Here is a 21,014-nt window from a genome sequence, read left to right as displayed (position 1 = left end):
GTTCAGTGAAATGATGCTGATTAGGAAAATAAAACATGAGATTATATTTGGAAAGGTGCCCATTACGGGTACGCTACCTTAACTCTTATTACAATATACACAATCAATATTATTTAAATAAAAACATACATATAACATACAAGTATTTTAATTGGACGTTTCCTGTCAGCAGACAGCTATGCATGCATATTGATACTGATTATTAAAGAAAACGCATATATGCTCACATTTAAAATTGGTGAGCTAAGACTTATTCATGTGGACACTTACGACTGTATCTATTATTGTTAAAAAGTAATTTTAATTGGTTCGCGCCGTCTGAAAATGTGTATTATGCAAAATGCGACCAGTGTAGCTCCAGGTCAGTGTGCGTATTCAAGCAGTCTTGTGAGGAGCTACCTTGTCCGCAATAAAATCAGGCAATGTTTGTTGGTCTTATTAGCTGGCATTCAACAACTCGTCAGAGTATACAAATGAAGTGGCAAATCTTGAGCTACACTGTTCAATTATGTCTTCAGGTCAATTTTTACACGACGCGGATAATTTGTTATTTCGTTTCTTTCCAATAATTGCAGATTATAGTAAAATCAAATCTCCTTTTCCTTCATTCTTAATACATATGTTTTAATGATTTCAGAGTCCTGAATCACATATTTAATTAATGCTTCAGGATTTTAATTTTTCAAATCCATATTAATGTAATTTTCTCTCGGAACTTTAGCTAGTGGTTCATTTCTGTCATTGCTGAAAAAAACAACAACACAATATCGTTTTGAAATCCCGTATAAACTTAAGGTTTCAAATTAATTCCGTAATTCCCGTGTTATTCATATTATACCAAATGTGTATCATGTCGTGTTAACTCATTTTGTCATCGCAATTGATAAGTGATTATAAACGATTTTATTTGTTCAATATAAAACCAGTGTTTGAATATGAACGAAGAAAAAAATCTTTTAATGGTACCATAAATCAAATGCTTTGAATTACTTGAATTAAAGTCATACCGACCAAATTAACGCCGACATCGGCAAGGTTACTCGTGTTTGTTGCAGAACAAAAAGTATGAAGAGATCTTTACAGCAATAGTGGGAATTTCCCAGAACTGACAGCCTGTTTAACATAAATGAGTTTTCGAAGGTTCATGCGAAACGTATGTGTAAATGTATGACAGTGAAATTTCGTTGATGGTGTGGTACCACTTTTCTGAACTGTTTAACACGTTTTTTTATTCACGTCGTATCTGCTTCGAAAAACAATAGTACAATCGTAAATGCTCGCTTTAGTAAGTACTTGTGTCATGTAGTTCATTTGTGAAGACGAACACATCTGGTAGAACTTTCATTAAAATGTATTATTATTGATATACGCGACATTCAAGTCCGATAGACTAAACGCATTGGACACCCATACGTGAGGCCCCGTAACTGTTAGAAACAACTCCGAACTTCGCTGCTCCCTGAATCTGAGCTGAATTCAATTAAAGAAATTGTGTTTGCGTCATAATATTTGAAAGCCAAAGCAGTTGTCTATACATATCTGTTAGTTAATTCATTCAGCGAGTTCACGCCGGTAAACTATATATTGAGCTAAACACGAACTGCAAGTGTTATTTAAGAGAAGTTATGCAATAATATATGGAGCTACTAGTAACTTAAATAAGGACTTACCTATTACTTATTTGTATTCTGGACTGTTAGGTTTGACGTATTAACGTATTAAATGACATATGACACGTTTACATATATTATATTACATTTGTGCGACTACTTCTCCCTGATAAAATATTTAAATAATTAAGTTTTCCGTGTAGCAGTCTTTGCAAGAAGTTTTGCCTAGTAAAATTGCCAATCGGATGTTCGAAATTCGAATGAAAAGATTCACATCACATCTCATATACTTTACGAATGTGTTGTTGTCTTAAGCTCACGTACGGAAGAAACGAACGGGGGAACAGAGGGAGGGTCAGACAGATGAACAAAGAGCAAAATTATATCATTGAGTGTATACCAACAATTTTTTATACGCTGTTATCAACTTTTTACAACTTTTTATCAAAATTTTATTTCGAAGCTGACGTTTTTGTGCATTCTGGCAGAAAGGTTTTGAGATATATATTCTTTATTTCCTCCGATATCGAAGATTCAAACGGACCAACAAGCAAAGCGGCATATAGGAATAATTGTATAATCAGTTTAACGTTGGAATTACTTGTTGCATGACTCACCTATGTGAATTTTTCTAATCATTTTTTAAAGAATTTTCGAATCACACACGTGTCACTTTTAGGCTTATTTCGATGGCGATTGTATATACTGTTTTAAGTTGGAATTATTTGTTGGATGAGTCACCAATGTGAATTGTTCTAATCATTTTCAAAGATTTTTTTAATCATAAACGTGTCACTAACAGTAAAAACAATCAACTGGGAAGCTTATGGTGAATATACTCGAATATGTTTAGAACGATCTTTCCAAGAAATATTAATTATTAACAGCATATTGACAATACATTTTAATTCGTTACTTACTGGTAAGAATATTCTTTCTATAGCCACAAGAAGAACAAAATCGAAAATTCACAAAAAGCATATATACAAACTTCAAGAAAGTTATATCAATTATGTTAGAATGTTTCTGATTTATAAAATACTACAAATGACTATGATTTTAAAAAAGTCGACTTAAAAAAATAAAAGTGTTATATACCTTTGTTTGGAGTTTCCGCCTGTAAAATATAGAACGGAATGCAGAAAATGCTTACAATTACAGTATTATTTTGAATGTCATATCAAAGCAATAAAATGTATAGACCTATGAATCGGAACTTGCTTATGTTCAGACCTATGAATTGGAACTTGCTTATGATCAGACCTATGAATTGGAACTTGCTTATGATCAGACCTCTGAATTGGAACTTGCTTATGATCAGACCGATGAATTGAAACTTGCTTATGATCAGACCTATGAATTGGAACTTGCTTATGATCAGACCTTTGCATTGGAATTTGCTTATGATCAGACCTATGAATTGGAACTTGCTTATGATCAGACCTTTGAATTTGAACTTGCTTATGATCAGACATATGAATTGAAACTTGGTTATGATCAGACCTATGAATTTGAACTTTCTTATGATCAGACCTATGAATTTAAACTTGCTTATGATCAGACATATGAATATGAACTTGCTTATGATCAGACAATGCAGTATATTAATTCTTTTAATTGTGAAGATGTAATAAATACATTTGAAACTATTAGTGACTGTATAGATCAAACCCAAAACAGTGATTCATTGGATAGTTATTTATCCCAAGTTTGTGATGTAATTGAAAATATTTGTTCACCATAATTTAAAAAAAAAGATTGTTGACAATACACAGTTTGTTGATAAAAACAATATTTTTAATGCTGCCCATGTTGATAATGAATGTAAGTATTTAAAAAAATGTTATTTTATGAATCTTAATATGTACAGACATTATCCCTCGGAGGAAAATAGACAAAGCATAGTAGAATCTAGGAGCCTTTATAAAAGTACAATTAGGAAAAAGAAATATGCGTACGATAAAAATCGAACAACGAAATTAGAACATGCAAGACTTACAAATGCAAAACTTTTCTGGAAAATGTTAAAGAATAATACATGCAAAGATAATAAGCAAGGTATAAGTAGTAGGGAGTTTTTAAACTATTTTAAATCAATTAATGGCCCTAACTCTAGATTTTATCAAGCTGGTGAAGATGTTTTGTTTTATCAGGACCGGTACTTAAATGGAGAATTAAATATTATGTTTAGTGAGTTAAATGTAGCATTTACTGATCAAGAAATTATAAGTGCTTGTAAGCAAATTCATACTGGTAAATCAGGTGGCCCTGATTATCTGCTTAATGAATTTTTTAAATTTGGAATTAGTAGTAAAAGTTTCTCAAAAGTTGTTTGTAATTTGTTGAATAAATTCTTTGAATATGAATATTTTCCTGAAGTGTGTTGTGAGGGGTTTATTGTTCCATTACATAAAAAAGGTGATAAACAGGATTTTAATAATTACAGAGGGATAATATTATTAAGTACTTTTGGGAAATTATTTACTAAAGTCATTAACAATACACTTAACAATTGGGCTGAACACTATCATGTCTACAAAGAGGCACAAGCAGGATTCAGGCAAAATATGGGAACTGTTGATAACATTTTTGTGTTACACGGTGTAATTAATTATTTATTAAATGAACAAAAAAAGATTGTATGCCGTGTTTGTTGATTACACCAAAGCGTTCGATTATTTGGTTAGGGATTTTATAAGGTATAAATTGTTGAAGCTAGGTGTTAGAGGAAAAATGCTTGATATCATAAAATCTATGTAAAAAAATACTATAGAAATGTTAAATCAAGAATAAAATTAGGTAATACAATAAGTAATGAAGATTTTTCCTGTTTTTTAGGAGTTAGACAGGGAGAATCATTATCACCTTTCCTATTTTCTATTTATTTGATCGACATAGAAGAACATTATATGTTAAATGGTTTTAAAGGAATAGATATTGGTATGCTAAAATTATTTTTGTTGTTATATGCAGATGACATTGTAATTATGGCAGAAACTGAGGATGAACTAATTAAATGTCTGTCTTTGTTTGAGGAATATTGTGATAGGTGGAAATTATGTGTTAACACAAATAAAACAAAGGTTATGGCTTTTTAAAAAGGGGGACAACTTAGGAGGGATATTATGTTTTTTTTACAAAAGACCAAGCATTAGAAATCATTTATATATTTAGGAATTGTATTCACAACGGGAGGATTTTTTTGCAAATACCTTTGAAACACTTGCAGGCCAAGCCTCAAAGGCTGTTTTGAAGCTAAACTCATATTTAATAAATTATCCAACAATTTCAATACTTATCAAATTAGAGTTGTTTGATCAGCTTGTTTTACCAATTTTAAATTATGGGTCAGAAATATGGGGCTTAACCGAGTCAATGGCACTTGAAAGAGTTCACCTTAATTTTTGCCAAAAAAATACTTGGCGTGAAAATTCAAACAAAAAATAATGTTGTGTATGGGGAACTTGGAAGAACATCCTTGATAACTAAAAGAGCCATAAAAGTAATACAGTATTGGTTGAAAATTATACAGTTAGAAGATCATAAGTATGTCAAGTGTATTTATAGCCACGTGTGTGAGAATTTAATAAATAAACCAAATAAACATTCTTGGGCAAAATCTGTATGTAATCTGTTGCAAACCTTAGGCTTCCAATATGCATGGCTGAACCAAGGTGTAGGGGATGAAAAGTGTTTTTTATCTTTGGTAAAGTCTAGATTAAATGATACATTTATCCAAAATTGGATGTCAGAACTTAATGATTCATCAAGAGCAATAAGTTACAGGCAGTTTTGTAAATTTGAATTCCAACCTTACTTAAAAAATGTTAGCATAAATAAGTTTAGATATGATCTCTGTAGATTAAGGTCTTTATCCCATAGATTAGAAATAGAATCAGGCAGATGGCACAAACCTGAAGCCATACCATTTCAAGATAGAAAATGTCAACATTGCAATGTCCTTGAGGATGAATATAATTTTTTATTAGAATGCTCTTTATATAATGATATTAGGAAATTGTATATAAATAAATATTACTGGAAAAGACCAAATATGATAAAATTTATTGAAATAATGCAATTGGATAATACATGTACCAACTTAGCTTTGTATGTACATAAAGCATTTAGTCAAAGAAACCTGTATACATATTATTATGATTAATTGTATATAATGCATTACCCAAACTAGACTTCTCGCTCTCTACTCTAGTAGATTCTCGTCTTTGTTGTTTTTGATGTTACCGTTATAGTATTAATTGTGAAATAGATTATAAACGTTGTAATCCAAAAAATGCGTCCTAGACCTTTTCATGTATTGATACATGTACGTTATTTAACAAATTATGAAATACAATACTGATCACATGTCATGCCTTTATATATGTTACTATGTTTTGATCATGTGTACTCATGGACAGTTTGTCTATTGTATATATTGAATAAACCATATATGAATTGAAACTTGCTTATGGTCAGACCTATGAATTTGAAATTGCTTATGATCAGACATATGAATTTGAACTTGATTATGATAAGACATATGAATTTGAAATTGCTTATGATCAGACATATTAATTGAAACTTTCTTATTATCATACTTATGAATTGGTTTTTTTCGTATTATCAGACCTTTCAATGGAAACATTCGTATTATCAGACCTATGAATCATGCTGTGCCTAGCGCTTTGTTTATAAAGACTAGACACTCCGCTATTGTGTATATATAAACAGTTCCGGGATTAAGTGTGAAAACATTGATGCCATACTGAGGGGTCGCAGGTTCGATCCTCCGCTAAATTCTGACCTCAAACAATTAAATGATACAAACACCGAGGTGCATGTTACTTAGAAGATGCCAAAGTTCCGATGCGTTTTATGCAATCTACTGCAAATACCTGCACACACACTTATTTTCAACATACCTGCACTTTCATATATTTCGTTGGTAACTACACGAGCATTATCCTGATTTTGTAATTCTAAATATTCATGCGAATCTTCCTGGCCATTTGCCCTGCAAAAACGATTCATAACTAGAACAGGAACTGTCATGTATGAACACGTTAATAAACTTAACAATACATAATTAAAATGGGATATTTGAACGGCAGCTCTTCTTTCAAATCGCTTGCTGAATGTCAAAATAAACATAAATATTCATTGAGTGAAACTGGGATCAAACTATGTATGCTTGTGCTCTTCTCAACTAGATTGCTATAGAAAAAAACTTTTAAACGAAACGCTTTAAGATCAGTGGACTATTGCCCTCAAAAAGCATTATTCAAAAAGTTTAAGTAGATTTCATTTATTGTATAGCCGTGAGGCTGTGTTTATCTTGTATAAACAAGGGGGACAGCTATGCAATATTTATTATTTTAGGAGTTAAACATAATTATTTTGTCTTCCTGATAGTGAACGCTAAACAGGCGTTCTGTATGGAGTAAGTGTACGTACGTGTTTCTCTGTTGTTTTTCGTTCTTTGGTTTGCTTTTTTCTGTAAAACAAAAAGCCAAAAAATACATTATGCTGAATATCCATTATTTTTTAAAACTATTTTCTCGATTTATTTAGACCGTTTGGTGATTAAGATATTCAAATACAGTGACAATTATCGATACTATTTACTTTTTGATTGTGAAATACTATCATTTCATTTTATTTTTACATCATGGCGTTATTATTCACAGGAGAGAAGCCCATATATATTTATAAATTTGATAAATTATTCTTATTAGCTTTCGACAACAACCGGTGTGTAGTTGATTTGTTAAAAATTGTTCGAGCTTCATGGTTTTAGTAAAGATGATCTAGTTTTACGGCAAATTTAGTTGCACTCCTTTTTTCTATTATAGCATATATCAAAAATTAATAAAAACATATATGGGCTTCCCTCCTGTTTTATTATTACTTCGTAAGTCTCCAGTTGTACCTTCTGGTAGTAAACGGAAACAAATTTAAAGAATTATAAGAAAATGTGTTTATTTTTGGTATACCATCGATTTTAATGCACTATGTATCGCAATTGTTTTTTCGCTCATGGTTGTGCCAGTCATAAAAAATATAATTTATCTAAATAGCACTCGTTTAAAATTTACATCGATAATGTACCGAAACCTACAAATATAAGCATCTGCGTTATTCCTTGTGGCGTCACTGCATAGAAAATAATCACTATATGAATATCTGAATAAGAGTTTATAAAAGCTGACTTTTCAAACCAAAATGTTAAAGCACTTTCATTTACCTGTCATTGGGCTCTGGCCACTATTATTTCCACGCTGGGCAAAATAGTGATTTTGAGAAGCTATCTCCGGTGTTTTAGAACCGGATTTGGGTACAACAGATTTCCGTCTCATGTAGACAACCATCGAACCGACGCCAACGATAATTCCGACGATAAGTCCTCCTACAGTAGCACCGGAAATGGTATATGCCTGTGGATAATCACCAGTACGTTCCACTGGAGTGCCTGAAAGACGGTGAGAAACTTGTCCCCAAAAGTGTGATTTTAATCGGTTCATTCAGGCAAATGTGTGAAGTATTTTTTTTATTTTTGAAAATCAGTGTAAAAAAATGCTTTCAACGAAAAGCAACTTGATCTGAGTAAGTTTTCAAATTATGATATATTCTGAACAGGTGATTGCGATTGAAAACAAAACTAATTGTTTGTATAACTAGTATCGATCAAGAACACATACTTGATACACACTTCGATGCATATTATACGTTTGATTTAAGTCTTTTCTAAAATGGGCATATGTTATTAACCTGATGATCATAATTGAAAGCGTACTTACTGCATTTTTCACACGTTCCATGCGCACTCCACGTCTTATCCGCTTGACATGTTGTGATGGATTCTCCCATTAAGACGTACCCGACGTTACACGCTACCAAAGCCGTGGATCCGTAGTCGTTGACGTCTTTCACGTTAAGTGTGATTGCCCCGTTTGGAATTGTCATGAAATCTCCAGTAGGACATCCTGAAAAAATATAACATATATGGTGTGGCTTAGCTTAATCGTTAAGGCATCGATCTCAATAAAAAGGCAAGAATGGATATATCAAAACATCTGTCAAATGGTCGCATTTTAAGTGTCAAAAAATGTACAGCTCCGTTTAATCGCATTACGTATAGGATCCATCGTACTTATTTTTTCACATATCCCTAATTGACTCCAGGACCCATCGCAAACAGACGAGTCGACCCCGGACAAAGTGTACCCATTGTTGCACGCCAACGTGACCGTTGTTTTGTTTCGGATTTTGTCGGCGTAGAAAGTGTATTTGCCGTTGTTCATAGCTGGAAGGTCGGTACATCCTGTAAAACAAATTGAAGATTTTAAACTTGTTATGGTATTTGATTTAGCTTCGTTCGGCACCATGAAAGGTACAAACTTTGTTAGTAAAACAAAGGCACGGTGTAGATGCATATCGGTGGCCTTTCTGTAAAATGCCGCCTCTTTTCATTCTTCGCTGCCTCTCTGTCATCAACAAGAAAAATGGATGATCCTTATTCAAAAAACAGGTTAGAAAATCTAAAATTAAAACCCGTCAACACATTTTTGCATAAAAAGAGGTGGCCCATGAGTTGAAGCATATACCCAGCTACAGGTTCACAGTATTCCGCAGGTCCAAACACTTATCACAAACTCTATCGAAGATGGAATGATGACGAGGGTGGTGGAACAATCATGCATACATGCCACTTTGATGACTTTTTAACAAAGCCTTTCCGTAATATGTCAAGTATCTAATGTCATTGATATCATCTTTATGATCAAATTTTTGCGTTTAATGTACGCTATATAGTAATTTTCATCCAATTTACTTAACAATTCCTACTTTCGCTTTCGTTGTGGCACGGAAAGCCTCTCGATCGGCTCACTTTTCTGGCACGGATAGCGTAGTCGTCGATTGAAATTTTAATTTCTCTCAGTAAAATGAGTGTAACACTTGTTAAAAGTATTGATAGTAAAAACGTAAAATTTCAGAATATTGGATGTAAATATCAAAGGCGACTTTTAACGTAATTATTTTGACTAACGCTATCGGCTACATATTTTAAGTATCTTAATGTACATGTATAAATCCATCAGTAATGAAGATCGCGTTGATGAATTGCAGAAATAATGAACACATATTGGTGACAACGTGTTTACAGTTCTTAATGAAAAAAACCCCAATGATTCGGTAAACTGCCACGAGTTCATGGATATTTTCGTGCGAGTCAAGTAACTTGTCGCCGGCTAGGCTCAGATTATCAAAAAGGCCCATTTTATATTTGGTCCTTTTAAAACGGCTTTTAACAAGTGGATGAACCAGTCAATAAGTATCATACCACCCCTGTCCATTGACTCTGACTTATTGCATCATGGTTCACTGAGCCCTGGTATAAAAAATTATTCGTTTGGTAGCAATGTTTATGTTTCAATTTTCGCCAATAGCCCAAAACACAACATTGTGTGCAGAAATATTTAAAAATGAAATATTTACAGCTAAACAAGGGCACACATACAAGATTCAATCTTGTAAAAGTCTAGCCTATAATAAGTCATATCCACTCGAGAAGAGAACTTTGATATATCAAGCGGTGAAGTTCGACGACTATGCTTCCCTTGCCAAAAAAGCGAGCCGATCGAAAGGCTTTTCGTGCCACAACGAAGGCGAAAGTAGGCATTATTTAAGTAAAATTGATGAAAGTTACTATTTGCGTACATTGAACATAAACTTTTGATCATAAAGATGATATCAGTGGCGTTAGATATTTGACATATTACAGAAAAGCTGTGTTAAAAAGTCATCAAAGTGGCACATATGAACGACTGTTCCACCACCCTCGTCATCGTTCCATCTTCAATAGAGTTTGTGATAAGTGTTTGGACCTGCGGAATACTGTGAACCTGTAGCTGGATATATGCTTCAACCCATGGACCACCACTTTTTATGCACAACTGTGTTTACGGGTTTTAATGTTATATTGTCTTGCCTGTTTTTTTAATAACGATCATCCATTTTTCTTGTTTATGACAGAGAGGCAGCGAAGAATGATCAGAGAGGCAGCATTTTGACAGAAAGGCCACCGATATGCATCTACACCGTGAAAGGGCAAACGTTGTCTAAACAGCATGTTTAACCCATTTATGCCTAGCGTCTTGAAAAAAGTATTGGCAAACAGCGTAGACCCAGATGAGACGCCGCATGATGCGGCGTCTCATCAGGGTCTGCGCTGTTTTCTTTAAGGAATTTCTGTAAGAAATATTCTAAATATAGAAATAAATATACAACACATCCCTAATTTTGGAAATAAATTGATTCAATTTAGAAGGATGGGAGAGTACACAAGGCACAAATGGGTTAAAAGTTACGATTATTAGTGTTTTTTAAATATTCACCGCATTACCTGTACCGATTTATGAATTCAATGTTGCAAGCACACTACTTTTTCTAAAAACTTTTTTTTTTTAAAATGAATTAGACGCATGGTAACAGACCTGTTTTAAAGCACGTGATTTCCGGACCCCAAGTGCCGTTTTGTCTACACGTCATCGTATCAGTGGCGCCGTTTATCTCATATCCGGTTGTGCAATCCATAACCGCCTTGCTCCCAACTTTGGTCTCACCATACGTCACAGTTGATTTTGCAGTAGGAACAGGCGATCCGCAATCTAGCAACATATTGTACAATTAATGACGTACAGGTAATTGGTGGATTCGAAGCTATTTGTATGAGTGGTAGAATGTATACACGACGTCTGATCAGTCAAAACCAATTTCCTGTAGCAAAGTAATTTCACATGAATTTACGTGAATAACATGCTAAATAAACGTATCTGTATTCAAAAATAACCCAGTATTCTGTATGTTCATGTATCATGTTGTAGGTTTGTTAAGTGTACAAAATGTAGTTAAAATGAATGGTCAGCTTGCAAATTCCGACATGAAATCATATCGGAAACGATTCTTCAGGAAAAGAACACTAAACGATATGAGGTCGGCGTGTACTGTCCTCTTATATTTAAGAGTTACATTTGGGCAAAACCATAATGTAATGTGTGATATTATTGCGTCTAGATACACCATTATCATCTCAATTACGACTTCCAAATACCTCTTTAAGAAAATGAAAGCACTTAACTTACCGATTAGTTCACAAACTGGTCTCTGTCCGCTCCATGTGCCATTACTACATGTTATGGTTTGCTTGCCACTTATTTTGTACCCTTCCTTGCAAGCGAGTGACCCCACTGAGCCGTTGAATGGACCGTTACTGAAGCTTATATTGCCATTGATAGGCGGATCAACAGCCGGGCACTCTGGTATGTGGTATGCTAGACAAACATCATTTATACATTCGATTAATAGTGTTTGATGCATGATATATACGTGCTTATATGCAAAATAAGTGTTCCTATAACATTTCTTATTTAAATTTGCAAATCTTACCTATAATTTTTCATTAACTGATTTGTTTTCTGTTTTTTGCAAAGAACGCAACAAGTGGCGCAAATGTGTACACAGAACACCTAGCAATACCGGTTGCCTAGAACAATAATATGAATGACGTTTTTGATAGAAGCGGAACGATATTGTAACTGTCATAATGACATTCTGTATTTGTCAGATTGCATCTCATTTCTTGAGATTGATCTAGCTTATCTATATAAATTATTAAGCTTATACATGTGAGAAACAATATGAACGTGTAAGACATTAAAGCCTACGCAACAGTCCATTTTTGGTTCCCAACGTGCATTGAAGCAAACCTTTTTTAACACATCTGATGTCTGGCCTCCAAAAGCCGTCATGTCCGCATTCAATTATATCTGTAGATCCATCTACGTCATATCCGCTTTGACACCGAGCAATAGCAATGCTACGAAATGTCGTTTTGACGTACGTGAGGCGTATGTAAGCATTAACGACTGGTTGTCCACAATCTAGAATTAAAGTATATTGATTGACGATAGAGTGATGATATTATTTATTCAATTCTGTTCTGTCGTTTTCTTGGAAATATCAGTGATTTAAAAACGATAATTCACTTTTAAGACAGGGAAAATAGCAGGGAAAATTATCGATTTTTTTCCTTTTTTCCTTGTGGAATGTTGTTGTTTTTGTATGTCACGTTTTCATTATTCCAGCGAAATTCGCCAGTTTAACACTTTTTATATGTGCATACATTTTGGAAAAAAAGTATTAAATGAAAAGCCTGTCGAGAGTAAACGGATATAATTATATTTTGTTCTTGATCAGAATTAATTAACGGAATCTTTACCTTTTTCAACACACGACCCGTGGTCACGCCATTTTGAATCAGCGTCACATACGGTGACGTTATCACCAGACACAACGTACCCAACGTTGCACGTCACTAACGCCGTAGACCCGTAATCAGTGATGTTACTGACGGTTGGCGCAAGAATACCGTTAGGAATTTTCAGCCAATCTCCGGAAGGACAACCTGAAAAATCAATAATCTTCTATGTAGAATGCATATCTCCCAACATTGACATGATAATTATTTCAATAACAACAATTGTTTTGAAGAGTCTGTTCCCACTCTTGGTACAAACACGTTTGACATTTTTTTGTTAGAGCATTTAAAAATAGTATCGATACTCTGTATGTATATACTTTTTATTTGACATCCAAAGGTACTGTTGGTCCATCCGTCAACGTCACAGTAGCTGTATTCTGGAAGGCTAGGTTCATACCCAGTGTTGCACGCAAGAACAGCTACGCTTCCGTAGGTTGTCGTTCCAGAAATCAGGCGAACTGATCCATTTGGAGGCACAGGTGGTAGCTCGCAATCTAAAACATGAAACAGCTACAAAATATTATAAAGCCATGTACCATATACAAATGTTTTTTCCCCCGAGTTTTCAGTGAATGCAAGTAGTATACTACAAGTAGTATACTAAGGAAAACATAGAACGGTCATTTGACTGTGACTTTGTCTAAATCACCACACCAACACAGGGTAGGGTATTCACCGTCAAACAAGATTGTCTTCTACACGTGCGTGTATTAAGCTGTAAAACAATTTTAAGGGCAATATGAATATTGGACTTAACTGTCTAGTCGACAGGTCAAATCTGTATAAATTGCGATTTTTTATTGATCATAAACTAGGTAAAGCAACATACTAGTATACCAATTGTGCACGTAGTTCTTTATCATGGAGAGAGTCAAGGTTAAATCAAGTGCATGTTTTGTGCGTGCAAAGGTTACTTAAATACTTTGATTTACAACATGAGAATTAAATGACGTGCATTTTTTTCAAAGACTATGCATTTATCTTTCCAATAATGCATGATGATATAGTGGCAATACGCTTTATCATTGAATTGATATCGAACTTCAACTATTGTATTTGTAATATAGAAGGAAATTAATTGCGCATACGTAACCGACAGGACATAATGCGATCGGAAAAAACCCGCCTCATGCGAAAATGGGACTTATGCCATATGCTGCCGGCATCTGCACAGTCTGGTAAGGTTATGCATACTGAAAAGGATACTCAGGAGGTTCTACGAAACCTTGCATGCATTTTATAGCGGAAAGCGTGGCCCCTGACAAGACTGTGCAAGTGTGCAGGCTGGGCTTGAGCTACGCTGGCCGCATATGCATATGTGGACGATTTTCCTTCAATAACTTTTTTCTTCCGACGTCTGCGATCGTCAAACAAAAAACCGATGGAAACTCAACATAAAGAAGTGAAAGAAGTGCAACATTGTAGAGCCGACAGGGAGTATTCATTGTAAGGATATATAAATATAAAGTTGCTTACCGAGTGAAAATACTCCAAGAAGCGAAAATTAGCAAAATGAAGCCATTTTGGAAGTCAGTTCCAAATACTAGTAACCTCATTTAAACCCAGTCAGGTCCCATATTCGCATGCTCCCCTGATAATGAAACTCCAGATGATAAGCATGGTATAAATAAGTGTAAGGATATATTTTTTCATTTAAGGCAACTGGCCATTTAAAATACAATACAACAAAACCTAAGCAAATTGATTTAAATCGCGGTTGCCACTTCGGAAATGTCAAATCAAAACAATGCGGGGTTAAATACGGTTAGACTTCGCGCGAAATATTAAACTCAGCCCAGTTATAACCCCTTATCAGGGAAGGTCTTCAATTGACGACATACACATTACACAATACAGAAATTACTATTTAGTGAGTTACCTCTTTCGACCCGCAAGTATAAATGAAACATTGGGGCTTGTGATATCGTCGCGGGAAATTTAAATGGAATATATATTATTGTCTCACAAAAACATAAAAACGAGCATTTTGTATCTCGTTATATCAATGTTACCAGACCAAATCTAGCGTTGAAAGTCTGACTTTTGCTATGAGAACAGTGGTTTTTATCGCTTAACTTTATTTTCGAAGTATTTGTTGAATTTGATTTTGAGTGTTTATGGATCTATAACTTGTCTTGTAAGGGATATTTTTAGATCCATTCACTCTCTTTATTATTGATATAGCTCTTCAGAATAAATATGGACAGCGACTTTTACATTGCTCTATTCAATGTTACTAAATAATAAAACTGAACAATTTATATAACAATAACGTGTGTCTGTTAACAAATAAAAATTTTTCGCAAATTTAACAAAATTGTAATAACTATTTTACTATAATTATTTACAATGACAATAATCAATTATTCATATGAACTTTTGTGTGAATATAAACCAGATTATATCAACAGTCAACCTCTTGAACAAGACAAGAAAAGACAATTTATTTCGTAATTTAAGGCCACCGGACCAAAATACAATATACAGACATGTCACATTATACATACATGAGTTTTGAATAGTTTTATGTTTGTGCTTTGCGCATTAAGAAATATATGAAAATAGTTATTTTCTTCAATTTTAGATCATTTTTCGTTTTTATCAGATTAATAAAATCGATTTCTTCTCGGTTTCCACTAGACCAAGAAAAAAGGTACATGTGACGTTCCTCGTGAAATTTAGAACAATGAAAAAATACATGAAATTCGTTTTCATTAGCAAAAGTGTTTTCTACATTTAGACTATGTGTACAATATCTAAGATCATGTGCTATACCAACATGTCGTCCAGTTTCAATAAGAAACTTATGGTTGGAACATCTAAACTTTGCAAGTGCTTTTATATAGTAGAATGGTATTTTAAGCAAAATATATTTTTCTGGTTCAAGTAATGATTTATACAGTCTTTATGTTTCGCATCTTGACGAGTCGAATAAACTTCCTGAACATTTTTGCCTGTTACAACAAATAAGGCGATCTTTAAAATGTTGTTAAAATACATCAACATTACCAACATCCTGATAAACCCAGATATAACCAAAACCATAGTTAAATAACATATTTTTAACAGAAGTAGCCCAATTGGTCCTTTCGATTTCATCCTGGCGTTTCAACATATTATAACATTTTTTGGGGTATTTATGTAATGGCATGTAAATTAGTTTGCACCAGTATTTAATACACTTAAAATGATTGTCTACACATAATTCTAATCTACCAACCTCCCCTAGAGCCATATAATTGTTGGTTGACATATTTAGACCAAGAAAATCTTTGCAAAACTGAGTCTTGGATTTGTTCTATGTTTTCAGAAAAGGTATGGCCCCAAATTTCCGCCCCGTATGTAAGGATTGGCTTAATTATTGAGTCAAAAAGTTTGAAATATTCTTGAAGGTCAAATTTACCAAAATATTCTTGGTAGCTTTTTATCGCATTAATGGATTTTTTTCGCTTGCATTGCCAACTTAGCTTTAGCCTTGGACCAACTTAATTTAGAAGTAAACAATAATCCCATGTATTTGTACACTGATGTAACATTTACACGATTTCCATTATATAACCAATTTTAATATGACCGCAATGGGCCACTATTTCTAAATACAATTATTTCGGTTTTCTTTTCATTTACAGTCATGCAACTTGGCAAAAATCAAAAATACTATTCAATTGACGCTGTAGTTCTATTGCGGTTTCAGAGCAACTCGCTACACCATCCGCAAATAATATACACTGTATTTTTTGGAATATCTTCAGTAATGAAAATTCCTTGATGGCCTCGGTCAGGTAGGTAAAGGGATAACTCATTTATGAATAAATTAAAAATTATCGTGCTAGATACGTCCCATTGCCTTGTACCGATGTTACACTTAACATCAGTAGTGACATTGTTATTTATGACACTCACGCGACTCCGCAAATTTGAGTACATAGAGACAATGACTTTATATAGTTTTCCTTTTAAACCTATTTTCTGCTTTATATCAAATAATTTATAGTGCAATATCCCATCGTAGGCCTTTTGAAAATCAACGTATAAGACATAAAATCTTCCTCCTGGATTAGTTATATATTTTTTAACCATGCTTGGTAAGACGAATATGTTATCCATTGTAGAATAACCTTTACGAAAACCTGATTGCGACTCGTCTACTTTACCAAATTCTTCAGACCATGTACACAGTCGTAAATTTACAATATTACCAAATATTTTATACATAACATTTATCAATGAAATACCACTATAATTTGTCGGTTCCATTTTAGAACCGTGTTTGTGTAAGGGAACAATAATGCTTTCGCCCACATGTCAGGAAATACTCTTGTATTTAGGATGTGATTAAAAAATGAGCAAAATACTGGAAATAAAACATTAGCGGTGTTTTTATCAAACTCAGCACCTATACCATCAAACCCCTGCGCCCTTCCCAGTTTTAATTGTTTAATACTTATCATTATTTCTTCGTGTGTTATAGGGCTATTTAGAACTATATCATAATCAGGTAAAGCAGCTTCTTCAGACGTTCTTATTAATAACATGTTTTCTCGATATAATAATTGATTAAAATAATTTAGCCAATCAATTTGTTTGATTTGTTGCTGATAACTAGGATGTGAAGATCTTGCACTTTTGTTTGCCAAAATACATTTGGAATACTAGATGCCTGGCATAGCCTATTTCTCATATTCAGTTGGAAATTTTCATTTTTAGTTTTACACGTTACTTTTAAATTTCTTTTTTCGTTTATGTATATATGTAAATCTTCCGTTGAGTTCGTGAAACGAAATTTTCTCAAAGCGTTATACTTACGATATTTCAAAATATTACATATCCCACCATGGTTTATCTTGCCGTTCACAAACGTTTCGTCGTTTGGTTCTATTATGGACTTTCATGTTTCCTGCAGCAGTTTTATAAAGTGATACTATTGTTTGAAGAACCTGGTTTATATCTACAATAATTTGATGTAAAATGTCATCCTTATACATGTGATACATATTAACAAAAGTATCAACAAATGCTTCCCTCAGCGCATCATTCCATTTAAATTTATCAAGTTTAATATTACATTCAGTGATGTTATTATCGATGCAATGAGAAAAAGGTGGATCGACATTCGGGTTACTATTTTTTCTATGAAAATTCATAGTAGCGTAAATAGGGAAATGGTAAGATTCGTCGATGGATTGAATATTAAACTTCGTTACAAATTGAAATAAATCAGTTGAAATATTTGTGATAATCAATTAAACTAGCTCCAATTTGTGTAATGCATGTAAACTCATCATCTGGGTCACCCATAACACGCCCATTAAGTTTATAATTCCATGTGCGCAGCATAGTTCTAGTAAAGTATGCCCGAACGAATTAAAAATTGTATGCTTATTATTTCTAGGCAGCTCATATCGTAGTCAACCACTAAATTAAAAATAAAGTCAACGTTATCTGCAGGAATGTAATCAAGCATAGTTTTAGTTCTAGCATTTAAATCACCTGCCAGATATAAGAGACAATCGGGATACATATTTTTTTAACAGTAAGAGCGTTTCGTCTATATAGGTTATTCCGTTTATATCATCTCTGTGTTCATATATCGGTTACCCTTCTGGTGATACATAAGCAATATACAAAATAATGTCAGATGAACAATTGAAACAGCTAACTTTTAAATGAAGTACAACACAATCAACAAAATCTGAACAGATTCGTGTAACCAAGCCATCTTTTGTCAAGTGACTTTTTACAAAAACTGGAATGCCTCCACTGTTTCGTAAAGCTCTACTTTGCCTTTCTCTGACATTATCAAAGCAAAAACATTCCTCTAATAAATCATTAAACTGCCCATTTCTATCTCCCCACGTCTCTAGTAAACCTATACAATCGAAATTTGATATCATATTTAAAACAGAACAATTATTTACAAACTTCTTTAACCCGCACACATTCCACGTGCAAATATTTATGTTTATGTTTGGGCCTTGACCCACTTCATAGTCAATACCATTCCCCGCCTCGCCATGCGAATGAAAGTCCGTCTCCGACTGGCTATCCTCCTCTGCTCCATGGTCACGTGTTATATTGATTGCGACAGGCCACAATCCATGCTGACCACTGTGCTGACGATCAGCGTTGCGTGAAGTCTCCGATTGCCCATCTTGTATCGCTCCATGGTTTCGGCGATAATTCCCTGTGTGCAGGCCGTGTTGTTGACTATCCGCGCTATGTGTCCGTGACTTGCCGATGCGCTCGACCGATTGTGTAACTTCGTTAAACCTGTATACATCACCGTCAATCACGAGCTTATCGATGCGTAGCGTTGCGAATTTACCTTCTTTTCTAGCTTGGACTTGTGCACGGGACAATTGTCTTCTGTGTAACTGGACGCTTTCCGTAAAATCCTCCGGAACCGAGAATTGAGATTGTGCATTAAGAGTTTGACGCGCCCTTTTAATGATGGTCTCTCGGTCCTTATAAGTGGAGAATTTGCAATTATTGCGCGGCTGTACGATCGCTGACTTCCAACCATATGAGCCCTCTCAATCTCAATAGCATGCATATCATTCAGCCCTAGAGTGCTTGACATAAAATGTCGCACCTTCTGTTCAGTTTCTTCACAACTCTCACTGACACGCCCCTCAAGACCAAGAAAACGTAAATTGTTCCTGCGTGAATGACCTTCGAGACGATCTAATTTGGATGACAAATTTGAGAGCTCTTGTTTCATACTTGTATTCTCTTGCCGTAACTGCTCATTTTCGTTTTTCAATGTGTTAAGAGTGCTACAAATATCGTTTATTTTACTGTTTATTGAGGGGAGATCATTTTTGATTTCCACTTTCATTTCGCGTAGAAATGTCATTACCTCTGAATCATTATCTGCTTTGCTGGCTCTGGTTCTTGCGGTACCTTGCAATGACGGCTGCGGTGGCGTTTCCGACGCTGGCACCTCAGCGAAGGGTAGTGTTAGCTGCTTGGTGTTCTTCGTGGTCGGTCCGGGATTTTTTTCCACATCCCCACCCAGTAGTGTTAATAACGAGAGAGCAATTGCAAGTCTCAAAACTACACGTACGCTCTGTCCATTCACACACAATACACGTAGTTTAAATCCACATTTAATTGGCATTGAAACAAGGCCTATTCGTATCCTGTAAAGTCCGATATCTATCCCCATTTTTGCAAAAACAATCGCTTCAAATTAAGAGAGCACGAAAACACGTGCAGCCATTATCAAGGGGCACAACTCATTCACGAAAACAATATGGTCAAGGTCGGTCTAAACAAGGACCTATAGGTCCAAGGGGTCTAAACTTGAATGATTACATATTCACATAAAATAAAGAAATCATGGCTAAATACGTAAAACATACGTATCAACGAAAGCAGTCATTTTGGGTGAGATTGTTAATATAAAAAAAGTTTTACTAGACACAATGATTAATTGTAATGATACAACAAATAATTAAAACGAAGGTTGGAGTGTTGAACTATTTGAAGCTGTTTACAGACCCTTTGGAAATTGGATACAAACGACATATTAACTATGCTTTTGTTTATCATAATAGTAGTAAACTTGGTTATACGGCTATATTTTTCAAAGCTCTGTGTGAGATAGGGATCAGATTTGTAAAAAGATGTCCTAGACTACTCTAAAAATTGTATTGAAAGATCTTTAAAAAAAAAATCTTGGACCACTATAAATGGTATTGAAACTACAGTTAAAATATATAACTTAAAGTAAAAAAGCTACAATAACTTATCAAAAAGCTCAGTTGGCCCCGCAATGTCTTGCAATTCAAAATACTGTGTACATACTGTGTAATCTATGAAAGTAACAACAGAGTTATATATAACTCTTTTTAACTAAATTTCCAAAATGTAAACAGAAATTGGAATGTTTTGAAAATCAAGACCAAGAATGAGAATGTATTTTTTTAAGTATTATTTTAGTACAGAATTTTACAAACTATGGTTTTAAACAATGATAATTAATCAAATATATAAAACAAAATCAATAATGTTCCAATTTTGTTTGTGATGAATATAAAGAGAAATAATTTGTGCACGTTTTGCAACGCATATGATGA

At 34.1% G+C, this 21,014-nt stretch overlaps 2 protein-coding genes across 2 annotated transcripts in view; one reads left to right on the top strand and one right to left on the bottom strand.

Moving 5' to 3' along the window:
* Positions 1-21,014, top strand: part of LOC127873236 (signal transducer and activator of transcription 1-like) — a 186,333-nt gene that overhangs the window by 134,735 nt on the left and 30,584 nt on the right. The window lies entirely within an intron of this gene.
* On the bottom strand, positions 1,391-20,101 carry LOC127872072 (uncharacterized). Its single transcript, XM_052415404.1, has 13 exons — positions 19,259-20,101; positions 18,932-19,046; positions 13,251-13,427; positions 12,892-13,077; positions 12,380-12,553; positions 11,756-11,944; positions 11,108-11,281; positions 8,764-8,934; positions 8,411-8,596; positions 7,858-8,082; positions 7,068-7,107; positions 6,536-6,627; positions 1,391-1,470 (listed from the first exon to the last, which is right to left on the bottom strand). The coding sequence occupies exons 1-13, from the start codon at positions 20,099-20,101 to the stop codon at positions 1,391-1,393; spliced, it is 2,652 nt and encodes an 883-aa protein (XP_052271364.1).

This window comes from Dreissena polymorpha, chromosome 3, assembly GCF_020536995.1.
Source record: "Dreissena polymorpha isolate Duluth1 chromosome 3, UMN_Dpol_1.0, whole genome shotgun sequence".
Classification (NCBI taxonomy): domain Eukaryota; kingdom Metazoa; phylum Mollusca; class Bivalvia; order Myida; family Dreissenidae; genus Dreissena; species Dreissena polymorpha.
This window is presented reverse-complemented; position numbering and strand designations above follow the sequence as displayed.